The 21,809-nt window shown below is 44.5% G+C and overlaps 1 protein-coding gene across 1 annotated transcript; it reads right to left on the bottom strand.

Moving 5' to 3' along the window:
* Window positions 1–237: 237 nt before the first annotated feature.
* On the bottom strand, window positions 238–20,675 carry LOC106582069 (serine/threonine-protein kinase LATS2). The gene is made up of 9 exons (XM_014164783.3): window positions 20,445–20,675; window positions 13,803–14,453; window positions 8,774–8,906; window positions 5,578–7,118; window positions 4,967–5,209; window positions 4,490–4,829; window positions 4,199–4,381; window positions 3,987–4,093; window positions 238–3,862 (listed from the first exon to the last, which is right to left on the bottom strand). The coding sequence occupies exons 2-9, from the start codon at window positions 14,127–14,129 to the stop codon at window positions 3,332–3,334; spliced, it is 3,405 nt and encodes a 1,134-aa protein (XP_014020258.1). The 5' UTR covers window positions 14,130–14,453; window positions 20,445–20,675; the 3' UTR covers window positions 238–3,331.
* Window positions 20,676–21,809: the final 1,134 nt, after the last annotated feature.

Below are 21,809 nucleotides of genomic sequence, written 5' to 3'. Positions count from 1 at the left end.
TGTGATCTGTCATGTCTGTAAATTATGATGATTTAATGTTGTCTAAACTCAGTGCTCTTGAATGCCAGACAAGTTCCTGTAGAAGTCCAAATAAATTAACTGAATTGATCACCATCTTTCACATCAACAGACAAGACTTAAGGTTAAGTCAAATATTCAAAGCCAACAAGAATCAATCGTATTATTCATCCAGACATAACATTGTTTCAGGCTTTGGAATTACAACACAAGTCAAAGCTGGTTAATTTAAATTTATACATATATTTTACACGTGAGGACAGTGAAAGCAGTTTTTCAAATTCTCAATTCATACATATGTAAAAAAGGTGATATGCTGTCCAAATTATATTGTCTATAATACTGTAGACAAAGAGATTCGAACATTAGCTCAGAGGAAATGAAAAAGAATATAGATACAAAAAAATATGTATATCTGTATAAATATATATTCAAGAATAACAAAATTGTATTATACATTAAGGAGGATCAAAGACATGAGAAACTCCCGAGAGTAAAAATACAAAAAAGTACATAGATAAAAAAAAGTCCCATCATGAGTCATTACATAAGATCTCAAATCAGTCAAAGATTGTCAGTCATCACTTTCAAAACTCAGATACAGGGAAACCACACATCATCCACAGCACACCTAATACAAAACACTCATACACACTAGAAAACTGACTCAGTGAGCAGTTTCTTTTTAAAGCTATTTTTCACTGAGTAGTCCATCCTGGTGGATTGGCAATCCCACTTGCGCTGACAACGATGACCAAATGAAGTGAATTTGCTGCCCAATCCTGAAGACATGAGGCATATTATAAAAAACATGTCAATTTCAATTCATTTTGTCATGCAAGTGAACAAAAACATTATTGGCACGTTTAAACAATTGTCATTGTTTAAAATATTCCCCTCATATTTTGCCACAAATCTGATCTTTGAGATACATATTGGTGCACTTAGAATGTTTGGGAATTGACATACGGCAGAACTTGCAACTTTTTGACCGTTCCGTCAGTATGCAATCACATATGGAATACTGTTATTCAGTTGGACATACAAGACTGCGTCAATGGTTGATTGTCAATAAGCATATGGAGATATTGGAGAAAATAAAGCATTTCCTGCTTTGAGCAGTGCTCCACTGCATAACAACAATTCTGTAACACAAGCATAATATTAATGGTCAAATTAACCTGTGGTCATTAGGATGCATTAAAATGTACCAATAATAGTCTGTCATTTACCATACTTGGTCTTGTAATACAAAGGAGGCTATTTATTCATATATTTTACACTTTATAACCAATCTTGCCTTGCTTTCCTTTTGTCTCTGAAACTCATCTTTCTCTATCACTGTCTGTCTCTCTCCCTCTTCCGCCCTACTCTCTTACACACAGGGCCAGCCCAGTTGCAGAGAGCAGGAACGCTGCTGTCGTTATTCTGCACAAACACTGATCATCATCACCTTGTGGTGGATAGATGCGCACCAACATTCATCTAAAAAAGCACACCGTTCGTCACTTTCAAATTCAAACACACTGGCAATCAAACCCACACTTTTCTTTTTACACAAAAAGGAAAGAAGTACGTATACATGAAATAATGATAAAAATGTAAATAATATTAATCACAATAATAAGCAGCATTGGGTCATGTAACTATACGGAAAATATATAAACCAATATAATATATATTTTTACATAGCGTGTTTCAGTATTAAAAGATCAAAAGAATAATTGTAAGTGTTTACAAAACAATATATTGTATTTTCTGTATTGCACATAGTCATACTATCACATGTTTCTGCCATGTCTCCATATGGACCGAGGAGACCGTGTGGACACTTGGATGTGTTAACTGTATAATACTGCGTGTGTGTAAGTGGTGCACTAGCAGGTTGGACTTTGAAATGTCAATGTGGCTAAAAAGCACGGCATCAGTAATGTCACAGTACATGACAGTCTTAGAGCAGGTGTACTGTATGTGTTGTGTTGAGACATGGATAGGCGTGACTGCTTACCAAACATGTATGTAATCACAAGATCCATATCCACAACAAAGCAATGATTCACACTTGTAGTTCACCTTCCTCAGAACTAGCTCAATAAAACATAGTCATCATAATAATACCGAGAGAGGAATTGATTGACTCCAATAACAATGTCATCCATGTATCTGGCAGCTGGCACTTCAACCAAAGGAATTTGTTGTTGTTCCTACGAGTATTTCCCCATCACAACTATTCCCCTGGGTCTAACACTCGAAGCAGAATCATTTAGGGGTGGTAAGGGAACAACATAGTGGCTCTCTAACCACAAGATGGCGGCATCCCACATCACCTATTTGGAGAAAGAAAATGTGTATGTGAAGCTGAAGGTAGGAGACACACAGCTAGTTAACCTTGGGGGAATCTCTAGACTGCCATGTCAGACCTTCTACCTTTGAAAAACATCCAAACAACATTGATAGAAATGCGTAAGATAACCCTGTGGTTTTAGAGGACTTAGGGTGGTTAGCTGCAGAGGACAACCCCATTGCTTCCTCCTAGATTGTGTAGTTCAACCATCCTGCAAAGTGTGCATGTGTATTTTGGTAGCTTATTTTGTCACAGCTGTGTGATAAGTGTTGCGTTTTGATTCTTCCCGCCAGTTAATTCAGTCTAGTCCAACCTAAAGTCCAGCTCAGTGTCCAAAGCACACATTGGTTCTAGTCCCTACGTCTCAGAAAGGAAGAGACAAGCAACCCGTGAAACAGCAAGTGTTTGTGTTTACTTCATGGGGTAAGGTCAACCTGGAAGAAGTGATCTCTGTAAGACCCAGGGCGGAAGGAATGGGATAGAGCACTATGACCACCAGAAACACGCATGGTCACGGTCCCAGCGTATAACTCTTATCTGAACACTTTTGTAAACCTCCACAGTGCAGTGGAGCCTTTTAAAAGAACTACCTGTTCTGATGAGTCTTTTTTCATAACAGTCCTCTGGCATCATTATCCCATCCCTAGCCCTTGTACAGTTAATTATTTATTGGTCCCAGATCAGGGGTTCTTATTGTAGTCTCTGCTCACGTTGTAGATTCCACACAGTAGCGCTTGAATTGCTGAACAGATGTCTGGCCGTCCTGTTCTCAATATCTCACTCGCTCTCAGTCTCTCAAAACCACATATACAGAGACATGCACACACACACATGAACATACATTCACAGTGGTAGATGGGAGGTTGGCAGACATGGTCCCAGGTGCTGAGTGTTGATTTGCTGGAGAGAGAGAGCGAGAGAGAAAGAGAGAGGGGGGCATAGTTTAGAACGCCAACAGTCGGGGCTCTTCTACACATACACAGGCTCACAGCCTTCCCCCTGCTCTTCCTCCTCCTCCTCCTCTTCCTCCTCAGGGCCCATGCTGCTGGCTCCGCTGCTGCTGGGAGGCCCCTGGCTGTGGCTGGTCTCTGGGGGCTTGGGATAGCGGAAGGGGCAGCCGTTGTCGTCAAAGAACCTGCGGAAGGTGAACTCGTAGAAGGCGTGCTCCGGGTGTTTCCCGTGTGGGGTGCAGAGGGTCTCCCAGGCCCGGGTGCTGTCTCCGCTATCACTCCACGCCCCGGGACCCCCTTCCTCCTCCACTGGGTCGAAGTTGGAAGTGTCCATGGGGTGGGCAATCTTGGGCCGGTAGGGGGCGGGCTGGGTGCGCAGGTTGCTGGAGAAGTCCATCTGGTCGAAGAAGGGATGAGTTTTGATCTCGCCGGCGCCGTTGCTCCCAAGACGTTCCTCTGGGGAGCAGCAGAGACGGCCGATGATGTCGACAGCCTCGGGGCTGAGCTTGATCTGCGGGGGCACCTGCAGCGTGCTCTCCCAGTTTATCACCTGAAGAGGAAAGGGAAGGGGGAGACCGTGAGGATACAGTATGTTTCAGAGCTGCAATTGAGGAGTGATATGGTATTTCCACATTCAGTAGTTTTACTGAGCCGTGAATCGACTGACTACTAACCTTTATCTGTGTCTCGGTGGGTGTCGGGGCCAGGAAGGGGGGCTGTCCCACCAGCATCTCAAATAGGATCACTCCCACACTCCACCAGTCACACAGCTGGGTGTACCCTGCAGGGACAACACCACAACCGCTCACTAACAAGATCACAATGTGCTTCTTTATTTCATATATCAAACATACAACTACTCCACCATGCCCGGTCTTGCCCTCACCTTTGCGCAACAGCACCTCAGGGGCAATGTAGTTGGGCGTGCCCACCAGGGAGTGTGCCAGGCAGCGCTGGTGTTGCCGTGTCGCCCGCTGCTCTAGGGTCTGCAGCCGGTCGCCACAACGACAGTTGGACACGTCGTCCCAGAAGTCACTGGGCTCCATGCTGTCCTGTCTGATGTGGCTCCCTGGAGAGAGGAGAGGATATTACATATCGATCATATCAAGGGGAAGCCGTCTATACAAAAGCATCTACGCAATGAAAGAACTTGTCCTTTGTCTTGTCCCCTGCTCACCTTTCTGATAGTACTTGGAGTTGTGCGTCCAGCGGAAGCCAGTGCAGAGGCCAAAGTCGGTCAACTTTATGTGTCCGTCCAGGTCGATGAGGATGTTGTCCGGCTTGATGTCGCGGTGGATGAAGCCCATCTTGTGGACACTCTCGATGGCCAGGGTCAGCTCAGCCACGTAGAAGCATGCCAGCGGCTCAGGGAAGATGCCCATGCGGATCAGCAGGCTCATCATGTCTCCTCCGGGGATGTAGTCCATGACGAAGTAGAGGCTGTCACGGTCCTGGAACGAGTAGTACAGACGCACCACCCACTCGTTGTCTGCCTCCGCCAGGATGTCACGCTCAGCCTTAGGGTTAGAAAGAATAAGAAAAAACTTTATTGTCCATTCCACACCAAACGCTGAAATGTGCTTTTGGCATCACAATAACATGGAAACATCTCCAGGTGCAACGCTTCATCATGATAATTTGCCTTCAGCTTTACCTTGACGTGGGCCACCTGGTTGCGGTTGAGCACGTCCTTCTTGCGCAGCGTCTTCATGGCGTACAGGGCTCCCGTGTCCACCTTGCGGGTCAGGCACACCTCACCGAAGGCCCCGATCCCCAACGTCTTGATCTTGATAAACATGGCCTTGTCCATCTTGGCGCGGCGCAGTCGGTTGTAGTTGGACTCCTTCTGGTTAAGCATCTTCCTCATCTGCTCCTGCTCCGCCTCTGATAGGCCAGCCTGGAGGAAGGGGGAGGGGAAGAATAAAAAAGGTTAAGTTGCCTTGGTAAAATACTGTATACATGCTTTACTACGATTATATTCAATTTTATATTTATGTTTCGAATGTCTCAATCAACTGTGAATGTAAGATAAAAAATTAACTAATGTATTACATCACTAGTAAACCCCATTTTTTGTTGTTGTATGATATCATAACATTCTATCAAAAGGACTGAATCCTAAGTAATTGTTTTTTAAAAATGTTTTGGACAAGCTGTTACAAATAAAGCCATGAACTCATTGACTCCTATTCTAGGCATGTAGGGTCTTCGAGGTGTTGTCTACAACACAGGTCCTCAAAACCTTTAGGTCTCCCTCTGTCTCACCTTGGACATCTCCTGCTCTAGCTGCAGCCTGCGGTTCAGTTTCTGCTGGTGGGTCTTCATCACATTCTCCACATGCTGCTCCATGTAGAACTTGAAGGCAAAGGGCGAGTAGCTTTTAATGCGCGACTCCCTCTTCTCCTGATCACGTCCGTTCTTCCTCACCGGCACCGGCGATGTCTGGATCTGCTTCTTGTTTTTCACTGCCTTCTCTCCTTTCCCAGACTTGGTCTTCTCTTTCACCTGGCTCTCCTCTGCCTTTCCTCCTCCTCCTCCACTACCACCATGTGGCCTAGAAGGGGTGTTGAGGTCTGGGGCTCCACACATAGCACCTCCTGGTCCCTCCAGGGGCCCTGCCTCTGAAGCAGCCCCAGACATGAGCAGGGTTTTGGGGTAGGGAGGTGGTGGACAGCGGGTCTCCTGGGCATGCTCCAGAGAGTAGGCCTCTTCAGGCATGTAGGCGAGGGGCTCAGATGCTTCCTGAGCAGCCAACCAGCCAGGGTGACATGGCCCCACAGCAGTCTTCGGCTCGGGCCTCATTACTCGGATGCTCTTCACCGGCTGCTGGATGGGGGGCGAAGTCACCGCTGTGATGGTGTTGGGTTGTCCCAGGGACGGGTCCTGCTTTCCGGGAGCTGGGGTGACCAGGGTGGGTCGGACGTTGTTTGGGGGCACTGACCGGTTGTTGAAGGAGTTGGTCCTGCTGGGGACCCGCACCTCTCCCCGGAAGGGCCCCTGAGGCTGGGGCTGCCTGGCTGGAGGGGCACCCTCAGGCCCCTGGGGACCGGCCCAGTGGTGCTGGTGCTGCTCGTACAGGTCCAGGTTAAGGCTGGCTCTAGAGGGTGTGAGCAGGTCAGAGAAGTCTGGCCCCATGGCAGCGGCGGCTCCACCAGGTGAGCGGGACATCATGTGGACCTGGTGTGAGGTTGGGCTGGACTGCTGGGGGTGGGGCGGTATGTACATGTTAGGAGGGTACCCTCCCCCGTTCTGGCCCATGGCCCCTTTCCCCTGCATGTTGACGTAGTTGTCGGGTGCCAGCGGCGGCATCTTGTTCTGGAAGGAGGCACTCCTCTGCACGCCGTAGCTTGAGGGCTCCATCATGTGAGGCCGGACGTGGCCATAGTCGTAGTGGGGTCCGGGGGCAGGGCCTCCTGGTGCCTGGGGCTGGAGCTGCAGGGGCTGGCTGGGGACGCTGTAGCCCATCATGGCCTGCTCCATACTGCCTGGGTAGGCATTCTGCGTGGTGCCTGGGGTGTACATGGGGTTCCCTGGATTGGCTGGAGGGTAGGCTGCCATGGTTGGAGTGTAGGCTCCCATGCTGACGGGGCGTCCCATGGGGTTACCTATGGCAGGGCCCTGTACCGCGACCGAAGGGGGCATCATGTAGTTCATGACAGGAGGGGCGCCCATGTAGGCGCCCTCTGGCCCATAACCAGCACCCTCATACATCGGCGCCCCCATCTGGTGGTAGGGAGGCATGGCGCCCTCACTTGTTCCCTCCAATGGTGGTCTGTGGTCCATTGAGCTTGGAATGCCCCCTTTGCCTGTGGACAGAAATCATAGTGGGGAGTGAGTTCATATCCTTACTGCATTTCAAACTTTATGTCCATACATTTAGAATGTACAGTCCATTCGGAAAGTATTCAGACCCCTTCACTTTTCCCATGTTACAGCCTTATTCTAAAATGGATTAAATAAAACATTTCCTCATGAATCTACACACAATAACCCATAATGACAAAGTGAAATCAGGTTTTTAGACATTTTTGCAAATGTATTTCAAATAAAAACGGGAAATATCTTATTTACATAAGTATTCAGACCCTTTGCTATGAGATTCGAAATTGAGCTCAGGTGCATCCTGTTTCCATTGATCATCCTTGAGATGTTTCTACAACTTGATTGCAGTCCACTTGTGGTAAATTAAATTGATTTGACATGATTTGGAAAGGCACACACCTGTTTATATAAGGTCCCACAGATGACAGTGCATGTCAGGGCAAAAACCAAGCCATGAGGTAGAAGGAATTGTCCGTAGAGCTCCGAGACAGGATTGTGTCGAGGCACAGATTTTTATTTTTTATTTAACCATTATTTAAGATCTGGGGTAGGGTACCAAAAAATGTCTGCAGCATTGAAGGTCCCCAAGAACACAGTGGCCTCCATCATTCTTAAATGGAAGAAGTTTGGAACCACCAAGACTGGACGCCCCACCAAACTGAGCAAACAGGTAGAAGGGCCTTGGTCAGGGAGATGACCAAAAACCCCATGGTCACTCTGACAGAGCTCCAGAGTTCCTCTGTGGAGATGAGAGAACCTTCCAAAAGGACCAACATCACTGCAGCACTCCACCAATCAGGCCTTTATGGTAGAGTGGCCAGACAAAAGCCACTTCTCAGTAAAAGGCACATGACAGCCCGCTTGGAGTTTCCAAAAGGCACCTAAAGGACTCTCAGACCATGAGAAACAAGATTCTCTGGTCTGATGAAACCAAGATTGAACTCTTTGGCCTGAATGCCAAGTGTCACATCTGGAGGAAACCTGGCACCATCCCTACGGTGAAGCATGGTGGCGGCAGCATCATGCTGTGGGGATGTTTTTAAGCTGCAGGGACTGGGAGACTCATCAGGATCAAGGGAAAGATGAACGGAGCAAAGTACAGAGTGATCCTTGATGAAAACCTGCTCCAGAGCACTCAGGACCTCAGACTGGGGTGAAGGTTCAGCTTCCAACAGGACAACGACCCTAAGCACACAGCCAAGACAACACAGGAGTGGCTTCGGAACAAGTCTCTGAATGTCCTTGAGTAGGCCTGCCAGAGCCCGGACTTGAACCCGATCGAACATCGCTGAAGACAGATCTTGAGAATATCTGCAGAGATGAATGGGAGAAACTCACCAAATACAGGTGTGCCAAGCTTGTAGAGTCAAGAAAGCTCGTGGCTGCCAAGAAGGCTCGTGGCTGTAATCGCTGCCAAAGGTGTTTTAACAAAGTACTGAGTAAAGGGTCTGAATACTTAAGTAAATGTCATATTTCAATTTTTACTTTTAATACATTTGCAAACATTTCTAACAACCTGTTTTTGCTTGGTCACCAATTTGGTCCTTTTTAGAATAAGACTGTACATTTATGAAATGTGGAACAAGTAAAGGGGTCTGAATACTTCCCGAACGCACTGTATGTGCATGAGTTGTGTTACCTGGTGAGGTCTGTTTGATGACCTGGACGATGAGTTCATTGCGGGGGTCCAGGTATCCCATCTTACTGATGTACTCCAGAGCAGCCTCAATGTTTCTGCTGCCCGTCTGCTTCAGAGCACGCACCGCCATTTCCTGGTGGCAAAACAACGATGTTGAAAAGACACTGATAAATCATTGAGAGACTGTGACTGATGACACTCATCCATCTCATTTTGTGGAACAGATTGCATTATTTTAGTGCCAGATAGTGTATAGCCTCTTCTATTGTCTTTGTCTCTTCTATTGTCAACCATGCACACATAAGGACATGATGATTTAAACAGCCCCCCAGCAGGCCTTGCACCTGCATCCTCTTCTCCTGGGGTCATGCACCAGCCATTTCCTGAGCCAGCCTCACACACACACACAACAACATAAAATACAGAGAACACAGAACCTGCCCTTTTACATTTTTTCAACATTTCAATAGCACGCTATTTTTATGACAAGGACCTCTACGGTGACAGTTCTATACCATACTGTAGTACATATTTTAGGATTTATATAAAGATCATGCAGGTTATCCTACTATTTTCATACTGGCAAAGTACAAACAACAACAGCCATTAAACATCAGTGAGTGAGACGTGAAAATAAACACGACACAAGCTGTGACCGTTCTTTAACTAGGCGACCCACACCTACATGAGGAAATACCCCTTAATGTCATATGACCTCACTCTAAAGACATTCAACCCATACCTCAGTGTGGCCCTCAGTCAACACAGGCATTCAGCCCCACACCGCCTCTGCTGGTCAGTTAGAGAACTTCAACCAAATACTACTGCTCATCTGAAATAACCACTGGAGGTTGTTGTTTAAAACATAGAATCAAGACTAATCTTGATGATGTTGTGTATGAATATTACATTTTACAGGAAATAATCTAGGGCTAGGGTTGTGGCGGTCTTGAATTTTTGTCAGCCGGTTACTGTCATGCATAAGACTGCCGGTCTCAAGGTAATTAACCGTTAATTAACATAAACATGTTTAGCATCTCCAGACCTCCACGCATACAAGCTGCTGATGTCCACCTTTGGAACATCTGCATGAAAAAGTTAGAAATCAATTGAATATATACCATCACCAATTAATGTATTTTCAGCAGGTCTAAAGAAACATTATTATATGAAGAAAATGTATTTCAGAAGAACAAAATGTTATCTGGCTATGTGCCATGCCATAGGCTTGTTAATTTAGCAGACAAGATATGCTAATGAGTCATGTTCCATTATTTTATAGTAATAAGAATATAATTGAACAGCTGAATAAAATAGAAAGTATATTTTTCGCATCCCTGGAGTGAGAGTGCACATATGAAGTGGCTATGTTGAGTGTAAAAGTAATCATTTGAAACAGGTCCTATTCACTAGATTTAGATTTATTTGTCAACTTTAGTTGAGAATGATACAAACCTTTAAATGTCTTAGAAATCAAAAGATATATGGGCTGCATGATGAAACTAAAGGATATTGATGACTTGAGAAAGTCGCAAAAAATATTTTCAAATTTTAACCCATCAGACTATTCTAAATTTAATCTTGTCTTTACTAATATGTAAAATTAGTTTTGATTTACAATGTCCCATTATAAAATGGGCAGAAATTGAGGCCACTTTCCCGCTGGTTTGTTTAGGCTACTCCGGTTATTTCAACACAGGCAACTGGTGATATTCCCCCCAAACTCTGTATGCCATGGGCTCTGTTCCCACCCTGTTCCTACAGCTACTCAGTGCTTCAGTTGGGAAACCAAGGGAAATTTGTTCGGGAACCTCGATAGTAACATGTTTTCACACCTAAACATTTCATTAAACTGTTGCCACCCCCTCTCTCTGTGCGCTGGAGAAAGGAATGAACAAGAGAAGGGAGATGGAAATGCACGGTGGTGAGATATTCTCTAGCTACAAGGTCATGTGTCAGCCTATTAACTATGAAAATAAATAAAATGCCCCATTACTATTCAAAATCAAATACAAATTCACTACAAACTCAATTTAGGATAGGCCAATTATATACCAAAGATATCTTAAATCAGTATTTTTGGGTAATATGCAGTAGGCTATGAATTGTATAACAGCACAATCATTTTAATTCAGTTTATTTTTTCGGGCTTCGGCTCATTCGGGCTTGGGCCTATGAATATGCATAAGCTCTAATATGCATATGGGAGTTTTGAATTAATCATTACCTTAGAAAGTGCTGTCTATTTCTTTGTATTAGGCTTTGAAACAACGTCCACAACGACCATGTTTTCCACTTTTTCAACCTGTTGTTGAATTTCTTTCTTCAAATTGATCATCACAGTGAGGTGAGTTTTAAAAGCAGATATTGTTTTGATTTTAGATTGCGTTTATGTCAGAGTGGTTAGAGGGTCAATAGAGCCCTGACTACCAGGCCATTAGCGACCAGATGATCGTTAGCGAGTTGGGTACTACTAACGCATGTACAGAGTGCATAAGAGGAGATTACAGATGACTCAACGGTCACTTAGAATTTTACTGCAGTCATGGCAGTCACCGCAACAACCCTAACTAGGGCTAAACACATTCTAAGGACTGAAGTGTGTGTCCACAGGTTCTGACAGACAGGGTGCTTCCATTTGCAGGGAGGAAACTTAGGGGTTTAAAAACAGGGCTGCATAGCGACAGAGCACAATCAGTTCTCAGAACCAGGAAACAACGGAGCCACAGATATTCTACACAATGTACATCAGAGTGGGCCTGCCCATATCACTGAACCAAAACACCTCCCTCTCCCTCAAACATAACACAAACACACACACACTAGCGTACACGCACAGGAAACCGAAAATAAACACTCACTTCCACAGGCCAGGAAGTAAAGAATTCCAGCTATTTGGAAATCTGTATTTTTGGGTGTCTTTCCCTCCCATTGCTCTCCCTCCCTCTCGCATACTCTCTCCTTCTCCCTCTGTTTGTCTACTAGACTCATGTGACTTCCAGCTTAAAATATCCTCTACCACATTTGCACCCTTGTTATAATGGTTAGAGCCACAAGCCAGGGAGTTATCCCAAACACACACATTATAATGGTTACAGCCACAAGCCATGGAGTTATCTCAAACACACACACACACACTCTCCTTAGAAGGCTGGGAGTTCGTAAATATCATCACACACACCCACCTCTCACTCAAGTGAACTACAAAATACACACTCCTGGACGTAGTGACAGTTTCTGTGCCACTGTTCTAGGTTCTGAGAGGAAGGCAGTTTTTTTATATATTAGCTTTCACTTTGACTTAATTCTGCAACACTCCACCACGGGACGCTGGAAATGAAAGCCATATGGAAGACCTTTATGGAGCCGAGTCTGGATGGACAGGCTGAGAGGGAGGGACATCAGTAGGTCTGTGGAACAAAAGATAGTGCGCCACCATATTCTCCTTCTCTTAAATCACACACACACACACACACACACACACACACACACACACACACACACACACACACACACACACACGGCCTCCGTCACATCCTGTTAACCTCATCATTACATAAAGGCGGCGACCACATCATTTCATATGTCAGAGGTTTAATATGCTTAGTGTGCATAAGATTCCTGTCTCCCCTCCACTCCGCTTGGCCCGCCCCTCGTACAGTAACAGTGCAGCCGCTGTACACATGAAGGAAGGTGGAGGAGAGGAAAAGAACTCCTCCACACTCCACCCCTCCCAGCGGCCCCTCCTCGCTCCCCAACAAAACATTTCCTCTTTTACTGTGATTATGTAACTTGCCGCAGCGCTGTGTAATTTGTGGCTGGAGGAGGAGAGGCTGCTGATAAGAATAAGACCAGAGGGCCCTTGGGGATGGAGGGGGGTTGAGACTAGAGAGGCCACTCACTACAGTGGCCATTATGGCTGTGGAATGCGTAGGAAAATACGGGCCCGGGCCCACACTCAATGGTCAGTTCAGTGGCCCCTAGATCACAGTCACCTAAAAATACCAGGACCGTCCATCATACCTGCCTGGTGGCTGGTCCAGAAAGCATTTATGTAAAGGGCTGAGGACTGATTAAGTTGCTAAATGGTCGTAATGTTGTTGTTAATGTCTTTACTGGACGCATACCTCGGTCCGGCTGGGTTACCTTGAGGAGGCAGCCCTAGGACAAACACAGTGACAGGTGACTGCAGCTTTGCTCATTGAGACACCATATCTACAATCCATCACTATGATGGTAAAAGCAAGATGACAGACAGTCAAAGTCAGTAGGCAGGAAAAGAGTTGCATCTATCTGGCTTGTGTCGTTCTTCTCTCCCTCTCTCCCCACTATCTCTAATTCTACTGTGCTGAGGTCTGAGGAGCGTTTTTTCCCCTAGCACAGACTTGAGTTAAGCATTCTTTAAAACGAGGAGTGCCGCCATTACAGGGCCTGTCCTCAGGCCTGTCCCGAAGACTTCAACCACAGTACTGAGTCTGATTATAGTAACTGGTCTCTGGCCAGGCCAAGTGCTTCGAACACACAGAGCCCTTTAAAATGCCCTGATCTTAGGCCAGTTATGGGTGTTTAAAGAGACTGAACTCTGCTGAACAGCCTGACCATTATTACTCGGAAATACTCAGATAAATTGCATCCCTGTAATAAGGCTATCCATATCTGAAATATAGTCGGCTTTATTTCTTTAGGCGAAAGGTGAGCATGTGTGAGCTGACAGTTTCCTGCAGAAACGTTCGCTCTCCTCTTCCATCTCACTCTGGAGTGGACAAGATGTTCACTCATTCCGAAAGAGGATGAAGAAACCAACTGATATCTGAACATGTCTGCGTTCCACATTATGTAACCATTGTACTGTACTCTGGATATTATGACATTGAATGGCGCTTTCAACATCCACATGAGTTGTGAGTTATGTTAGGCACTTACAGGACATGATTATAGAACCAGCATTTAAGCTGAGACATCGATACAGACGAGAGCAGATTCTCCCACTTGAAAGCACACAGACACTCACTCACTCTCCAGTCCTCACCTGGTCACAGCCAACATTGACCAACTCCTGCAGCATCTGTCGGTTGACAGAGGAGGGGCCAGACTCGTAGGGCTTGAGGGACTTGCGGATCTCTCTCAAAGCGTTCTGGTAGTTGTTGAACTTCTGAGGGGGCCGGAGCTGCTGCTGGCGACTCCCGGGGTCTTTGCCCTTGCTTTCGGTTCCGCGGCCCCCCTCACCCCAGGAGCTGCCCCCATGGAGGGCCTGACTCACCAGCTTGGCTGGCTGCTTCAGCCCCTCCTTGATCTCCTGGAGGCGCTGGCGCGTGTTGCCCACGTACGGAGCAGAGGGGAACGTCTTGGGCCTCATGACACTCCCCTGTTTTAGTATCTAGCCTAGGGAACTCACACCCAAACAGACACCCACAACTGACACACTGACACAAACACTCGTAAGCTTGCTCTGGAACTCTGTGACCTAAATAGATAAGGCCCTCCAGTAGGAGAGATTTGTGGAGAGATTATGTTTCCTCCTCGCTTTCTCTTGGTCTAGGTTTTTGTTTGTCTCTGTGTTGCTGGCTCCTACTGGCGTTCCATGTTGTGTGTTTTAGGGGTCACACTCGTTCCTATTCCAAGTCATGTGAGGGGTCACAAGGATGCCCTTGGCCCAAACCACTCTGGCTCCCTTCTGTACCTGTGGAGCAAGACCAGAGCAGAAAACGTTACTAAAAATGTCACTGTATGGGTAAGGTCAAGATGTGTGTGTGGTCGAGTTATGGTCATGGTGGCGTAGGGTTACATTAGTTACACACGTCTCATCAACTGTGTGTGAACTTCTCCTGTGTGATCCAATATTAACACCCCTTTGCAGTTTTATCTCCAAGAACATTGTCTACATTCTATTGTGGCAGTGCTACTCTCTGGGGCATAACAGATGTGAAGGAAGCATATTTATCTGTGCACACGTGGAATAGTCACATAGCAACAACAATGTATTATTGCGGTGTAATCGTGTAATGTAGCTTTTGTGGTGTAAAACCCTATTATTGATGTATGATCGTGTATAACATTTTATTAATGTATTGGACCTGTGTAACTTACGCATGTTCAATTATTAAAATATAATTATAAAATTATTTCAATTCAGTGGTTATAGAACAGGGCTGAGAGACCATCGGACCAGTACTTGGTCGGTGTTCCTTTAGGCCTGGGATAGCCTGGGATCAACAGCATCCACTGGGGCCATTTAAAACAGGACACTACCATCAATACCACCCTCTGTCACCATCTCTTTCTCCCCCTCTCTGTGTGCTATGTCCCATCATGGGTTGAAAAGGGCATTTTTGGGGTTTGGGTGTTTGAGGCGTTTTCTGACACAAACACAGCACTCACTGTGAGTGTAGTTTTTCTAAACAAACATGTTTAGGATGGCAGTGCCAAGCGCCATAGCAATCTCCAGAATATTTAGCCTCGGCTCCCATTGTTGTAATGCTTTGCGTGCCACATCTGACCCATAGCATTCCATTCCACAAGTGATGACAAGAAAACTCAAACCATTGCATCACGGGGCAGAGCGGACCAAAATAAACAACAGAGAAATAGATTTCCACTGAAAAACAACAGAGAGGAGAGTAGAGACAGGGTCTCCTACTTACAAGGCTCATACATGTTTTATACCCACTAGTAGGAACAGTGGGGTGGCCTGCAGTTGACAGAGTGTACTGATGTGTATAGTGTACAGATGAATCAGTGATCGCTTTTCTACCTGTATAATGTCATTTTCTATGCTTGATTGTGTGTTTTTATGTACCGTAATTTCCGGACTATTGAGCGCACCTGAATATAAGCCGCACCCACTGAATTTTTTAAAATATATTATTTTGAACATAAATAAGCCGCACATGTCTATAAGCCGCAGGTGCCTACCGGTACATTGAAACAAATGAACTTTACACAGGCTTTAACGAAACACGGCTTGTAACAAAAATAAATAGTCTTTAACGAAACACGGCTTGTCATCGACTCATTAAGACCAAGCTCCCGTGCAGCAGCTCTATTTCCTTTTCCTACAGCCAGATCAATCGCCTTCAACTTGAAAGCTGCATCATATGCATTTCTCTGTGTCTTTGCCATGATGAGGGTGACAAAATGACTACCGTAATCAGAATGATGGGATGTTTGAGAGCACTCGATTTAATCTAAACAGTAAACAAAAAAGTTGTTTGACCTTAACCCGTTCGGCAATTTCATTGGTCTAATGAAAGCTTCATGCCGGCAAAAAACTGAGCACGTCACAGAATGTGTTTTTTTGGAGAAAAAAACATTTAAAGCGGGAAAAATCCATATATTAACCGCGTCATTGTTTAAGCCGCGAGGTTCAAAGCCTGGGAAAAAAGTTGCGGCTTATAGTCCGGAAATTACGGTATACACTGAGCCACAACCAACATTTTCCCACGGGATAATAAAGTAATTATCTTATCAGCCTATCTGACTGATTGGAGACTACTGTACTGTTAATAACACAAGATCTATGGTGCCTATTGGCCTGTATTTTCTAATGAGGGCCTCAGGCTGCAATGCATAATAAGGCTGCATGATCTTGGAAAAAGATGGAAAATTGTGATTTTATTTCTCTCCAAATATCGAGATTTGACTTGCAAAATATATAAAAAAACTGGAATGATTTTTATTAAGATGCAAAGTAGAACACAGCATCGTTCTTGTTTGGAACAATCTGTTGACTGCATTTGACCCAACAGAACATCATGCACACTTATAATGAATCTAACAGCAAGGAGGAAGTGAGCCCGGCCATTTTAGCAAAAAAACTAACAAAAAAGTAATTTTTTTGGCTGTTATTTTGGCATTAATTCATGTCACATCTCAATTTGAAAACAATGCCCCCCCCCCAATTTTTTTTAACTTGAGTTCATAAAGCTACATACAAACATGGTCTCTTTCTTGAGTAAAGCAGCTCCAAAATGCAAGTGTTTCAGCCTAGCACAGTGCTTTCTGTGGTGGAGGGACAGCCAGCGAAAATACAGAGTGTAGGCGTTGGTAATCTTCTCCAGTTGCACCGTGATTGGCTCAGTGTTGTGTCACTCATGGGGACACTACGTCACCACCAAATCTACAGGGACAGCTAGGCAGTTCGGGCCCCCTTGGGTGCTGCCATAGATTTACATGAGAAGTGCCTGTCCGAGAACATTCAAGGTCATTGGCCACAGATAAAATGGCTTCAAATCACGTTATATCTACCGTAGCTTTGATTGGACTGATCATGTCAACATCATACTTTCACAATCTTAGCTAGCAAGCAGTCATCCTCATGAATTATGACAATCTACTGGCAAATCCATTTCAATCCTTGTCATACGAAGAGAAATTATAGATAAAACCTATCGGTGCTCATCGGGCCATTGGACAAAACATTGCTCAACAAGTCTGAAATCGCATATTCAACAATGAGTGGTTTGGAAGGAACCGATGGCTAACTGCAAGAGTTGAGAAGCAATCACTATTTTGCTTCCCCTGCCTGCTATTAGGTGGAGAGGGTGTGTGGTCCAAGTCTGGGTTTATGGATTTAAAACATCGGTCTGAAAGGGTCACTTTTCCAAGTTTAAAAGGATGAACATTCACACGCAACACCATGGGCCAAAAAAGGTTGAATTACATTGATGTGTTCAAGACAACTGGGAACTTGGAACTCTGGCCTCTTTCTAGAGCTCCGACCTTAAGATCACTGACACCATGACTCAGCCTTGTTCCCCCCCCCCGAGTTACCAGTTGTCTTGAAAGCACCGTAAATCCAGAGATTGCCAGACCTTGCCCACAAGAAGGACCGCCGCGCCACGTTTAAGTGATCACAGCAATGGTGAGTCCAAAAATATGTCTTGTATAGTGCTGCATAAATGTAATATGCCAGGGAGATCCACTACATAACAAAAAGTATGTGGACACCTCGTCAAACATCTCATTCCAAAATCAAGCGCATTCAAATGTAGTTGGTCCCCCCTTTGCTGCTATAACAGCCTCTACTCTTCTGAGAAGGCTTTCCACTAGATGATGATGGAACATTGCTGCGGGAACTTGCTTCTATTCAGCCACAAGAGCATTAGTGAGGTCGGGCACTGATGTTGGGCGAATAGGCCTGGCTTGCATTCGGCGTTCCAATTCATCCTCAAGGTGTTCGATTGGGTTGAGGTCTGGGCTCAGAGCAGGCAAGTCACGTTCTTCCACACCGATCTCGACAAACCATTTCTGTATGGACATTGCTTTGTGCACAGGGGCATTGCTATGCTGAAACAGGAAAGGGCCTTCCCTAAACTGTTGCCACAAAGTTAGAGGCACAGAATCCTGTAGTATTTCATTGTATGCTATAGAGTTAAGATTTCCCTACCCTGAAACTAAGGGGCCTAGCCTGAACCATGAAAAAACAGCCAGACCATTATTTCTCCTCCACCAAACTTTACAGTTAGCACTATGCAGTCGGGAAGGTAGCTTTCTCCTGGCATCCACCAAACCCAGATTCGTCCGTCGGACTGCCAGATGATGAAGCGTGATTCATCACTCAAGCGCGTTTCTACTGCTCATAAGTCCAATTGCGGCGAGCTTTACACCACTCCAGCTGACACTTGGCATTGCGCATTGTGATCTTAGGCTTGTGTGCGGCTGCTCGGCCATGGAAACCCATTTCATGAAGCTCCCGACAAACAGTTATTGTACTGCTGTTGCTTCCAGAAGCAGCTTGGAACTCAGTAGTGAGTGTTGCAGAGGACAGACAATTTTTACTCACTAAGCACTTCAGTGGTCCCATTTTGTGAACTTGTGTGGACTACCAATTCGCGGCTGTTGCTCCTAGACGTTTCTACTTCACAATAACAGCCCTTACAGTTGATCGGACCAGCTCTAGACTTGTTGGAAAGGTGGCATCCTATGACGGTGTCACGTTGAAAGTCACAGAGCTCTTCAATAAGGCCACTCTACTTGCCAATGTTTGTCTATGGAGATTGCATGGCGGTGTGCTCGATTGTATACACCTGTCTGCAACGGGTGTGACTGAAATAACCAAATCCAGTCATTTGAAGGGGTATTGTTGCCTCTACCTTCTTGACCTTTGTGCTGTTGTCTGTGCCCAATAATGTCTATACCATGTTTTATGCTGCTACCATGTTATTGTCATGTTGTGTTGCTACCATGCTGTGTTGTCAAGTGTTTCTGCCTTTCTCTGTTGTTGTCTTAGGTCTCTCTTTATGTAGTGTTGTCTCTCTTGTCGTGATGCGTGTTTTGTCCTATATTTATATTCATTTTTAATCCCAGCCCCCGTCCCCGCAGGAGGCCTTTTGGTAGGCCGTCATTGTAAATAAGAATTTGTTCTTAACTGACTTGCTGAGTTAAATAAAGACGAAATAAAAAAATATTAAAATCCACATACTTTTGTATATATAGTGTATGTCAGTAGCTAATAACGTTATCTTAAGTGTATGATGTGTAGTAAGCTGCTAGTAGCCAATGTGTCTCACCCTAAGAATTTGGTCCTTCTCCCCCTCAGAATTTAGCCTAGTGTTCTGACTTGGTGGTGCACATGTAGCCTATTGCCTGTTGTAGAGAAATGTCATCATTGAATATTGTAAGAGCTTTCATTATCTGCTTATTTATCCTACGGTTCTGACTTGGTGTACTGGGAGCATATTGTAATAAAGGCCCATGTTCTGAATTCTGTCGCTGTACATTTCAAAAGTGCTGAACAAATAGCTATATTGACTACCTGCTCATTGTCTTAATCGAAATTATGGCTTGCGTCATATGCTCATCCTTCCTTTATGCGATAGTTTGTAGATCTCAATTGTTTTATTGCTTATATAGGTGTCATTAGTATCTTATTCATCATCTTTGGCAATGTCGTAATGATTTCATTGTTTTGCTTACTTTGTGTATTATAATAAGCTGATGTGCTTTTCTTCACGATGACGGGATACTATATAATGTTGTTGGGTCTGTAACCATGTTTGCCAATGACAGTCTCTTCCCATTCAAATATATTTTTTTAAACAAAAAGTTCCGTAATAAACCCATGTAATTCCAGCTGATATTGCGAGGGTTGTTTTGTTTGCGCAATGCGTTGTCTGTGCGTCGGTATTTTGTCTATAAAAGTGGATCCTCGTGGTTGTATTTCCCTTACTTTTTAGACCACATAAACATTATAAAATGTTGTATAGTGGCTTTGCTGGCATACACCAAAAAAAAAAAAAAGATTTGGTCGAGTTTGTCCCAAGATTTACATGCAAAAATCGCCACTGTATGAACCCCGTCCATCGCAGGCTTTAGTGAAAACTAAACTCAACCATTAAAAAGAGTTGTTTCGATATTCTTACCATATTGATCACTTCGTGGGTTTTCTTGTCGAGGTTGTGATTAGTTTAACATTTTGAGAGTAAAAGAACGTGGGGCCTTCTCAACTTAGCGCTGGAAGCAACGCAACTCCACAGCCTGGAGCAGCCCGACATTCCAATGAAGGGAGAATTTCAGTCCCAGCAGTCTTTCTCTGGCCGAAAGCTGGTCGCGTTGGAAGAAATCCGAGGCTTTATCTCCAATTTAAATAAAATGCAGTACTAATAATAACTTTTATTTCTGTGTCTTCATCAAAATAGTTAGGCTTTCCCAAAATATTAAGTTTTTAACTTACCATGAGATAGATGTATCATTCAGATTTAATCCGATAAAGAATCGAACCAAATACACTTTTCGGAAAACTTTAAATCCAATAATTTGTTGCACAACACATACGATAATTTATCGAACTTTCTCTTAACGGTAGGCCCGAGTAAATATCATGAAGAGACTCCATTTTCTCCCAACTCCAGGCAGAATTAGAATTCAGTACAAAATTGGACGACACTTACTGCATTGTTAACATTCCAGGAGTCACGTGAGGGACAAATGCACGTCAGCGCCACACATATTATAGGCGGTGCTTCCTACATGCATTTAGCTATATAATAATACAACTTGGCATGGATTCTTGCATTTAGCAAAACCAACAAAATGTGTTCTGTACATGAATAATATGAACCACACTCAAGATATTAATATTTGGTTTATATTCATAGGCAAATAATGAACACAACCAATAACCCTTGACATCAAAAAGGAAGCTGACAACCATTTGCATCATGGAATAGGGCAAGCTATGGGTCTTAAATGCTTTTCATACACAAGAACATTGCACAGGGAAATAACACAATCAAGAGTAGTGCAACAAATTCATCTTTTGAAATGAATTGTAAAGCATGAAATACCGAGAATCTCACTGCTGATCGGTACTCATAACAGTAGGATGTCGTTGTTTCTGTTGACAGAAGAAAAGCTGTACCTGCTGCATGTCGACCAGGTCTAATGATTGTACTTGTAGAATGGATATGCTTGTCAGTGGCCAACAACTTCACTTTGAGCCAACTAGAGAGAGCATGAACCCCCATGTGTGTGGGGGTGAAATAGGGCATTTTCTCCTTACATCCATGGATGAGCCAGTCACACTTCATATGCAATGTAGGCTATGGGAATGTAGCGTTGCTAGCTAGCTAACTAAATGCACACAACACTAAATACTTCCTCTAAGATAGCTAACCACTAACTAGTATTGACATAATCACAATAGGATTTGCTAACTGCAGAGTTAGCTAGTCCAGTGTCTTTAGCTAGCTAGCTCGTTGTGCTAGTTTGTGAATATGCCAAGGTTAGCTAGCAAAAAAAATTGTCTATGGGATTATGGAGAGGGAATTAAATTGTGTTTTCGTCATCTAGCTAGTATCAACAAAGGGTTTCTACAAAATAGCAACATTAGTGCAGATAGCTAGACCATAAGCAATATGCACGGATAAGCATCGCCACCTTCTGGTTTGGAGTATTTTAATATGGTTGAGTGGCTGACAACTTTCAAGGTCTTTGCTGTGTGAACACAAAAGAGATTGACTGCTGACACCATTCAGAGGTGCTAAATACTGTCGGCAGGCAAACGTTTGACAATCCTACCAGTGTGTCAGAGCTTTAA

Source organism: Salmo salar, chromosome 21 (genome assembly GCF_965601325.2).
Source record: "Salmo salar chromosome 21, fSalSal1, whole genome shotgun sequence".
Classification (NCBI taxonomy): domain Eukaryota; kingdom Metazoa; phylum Chordata; class Actinopteri; order Salmoniformes; family Salmonidae; genus Salmo; species Salmo salar.
The sequence above is the reverse complement of the archived record's forward strand: the minus strand, read 5'-3'. Positions and strand labels throughout refer to the sequence as shown.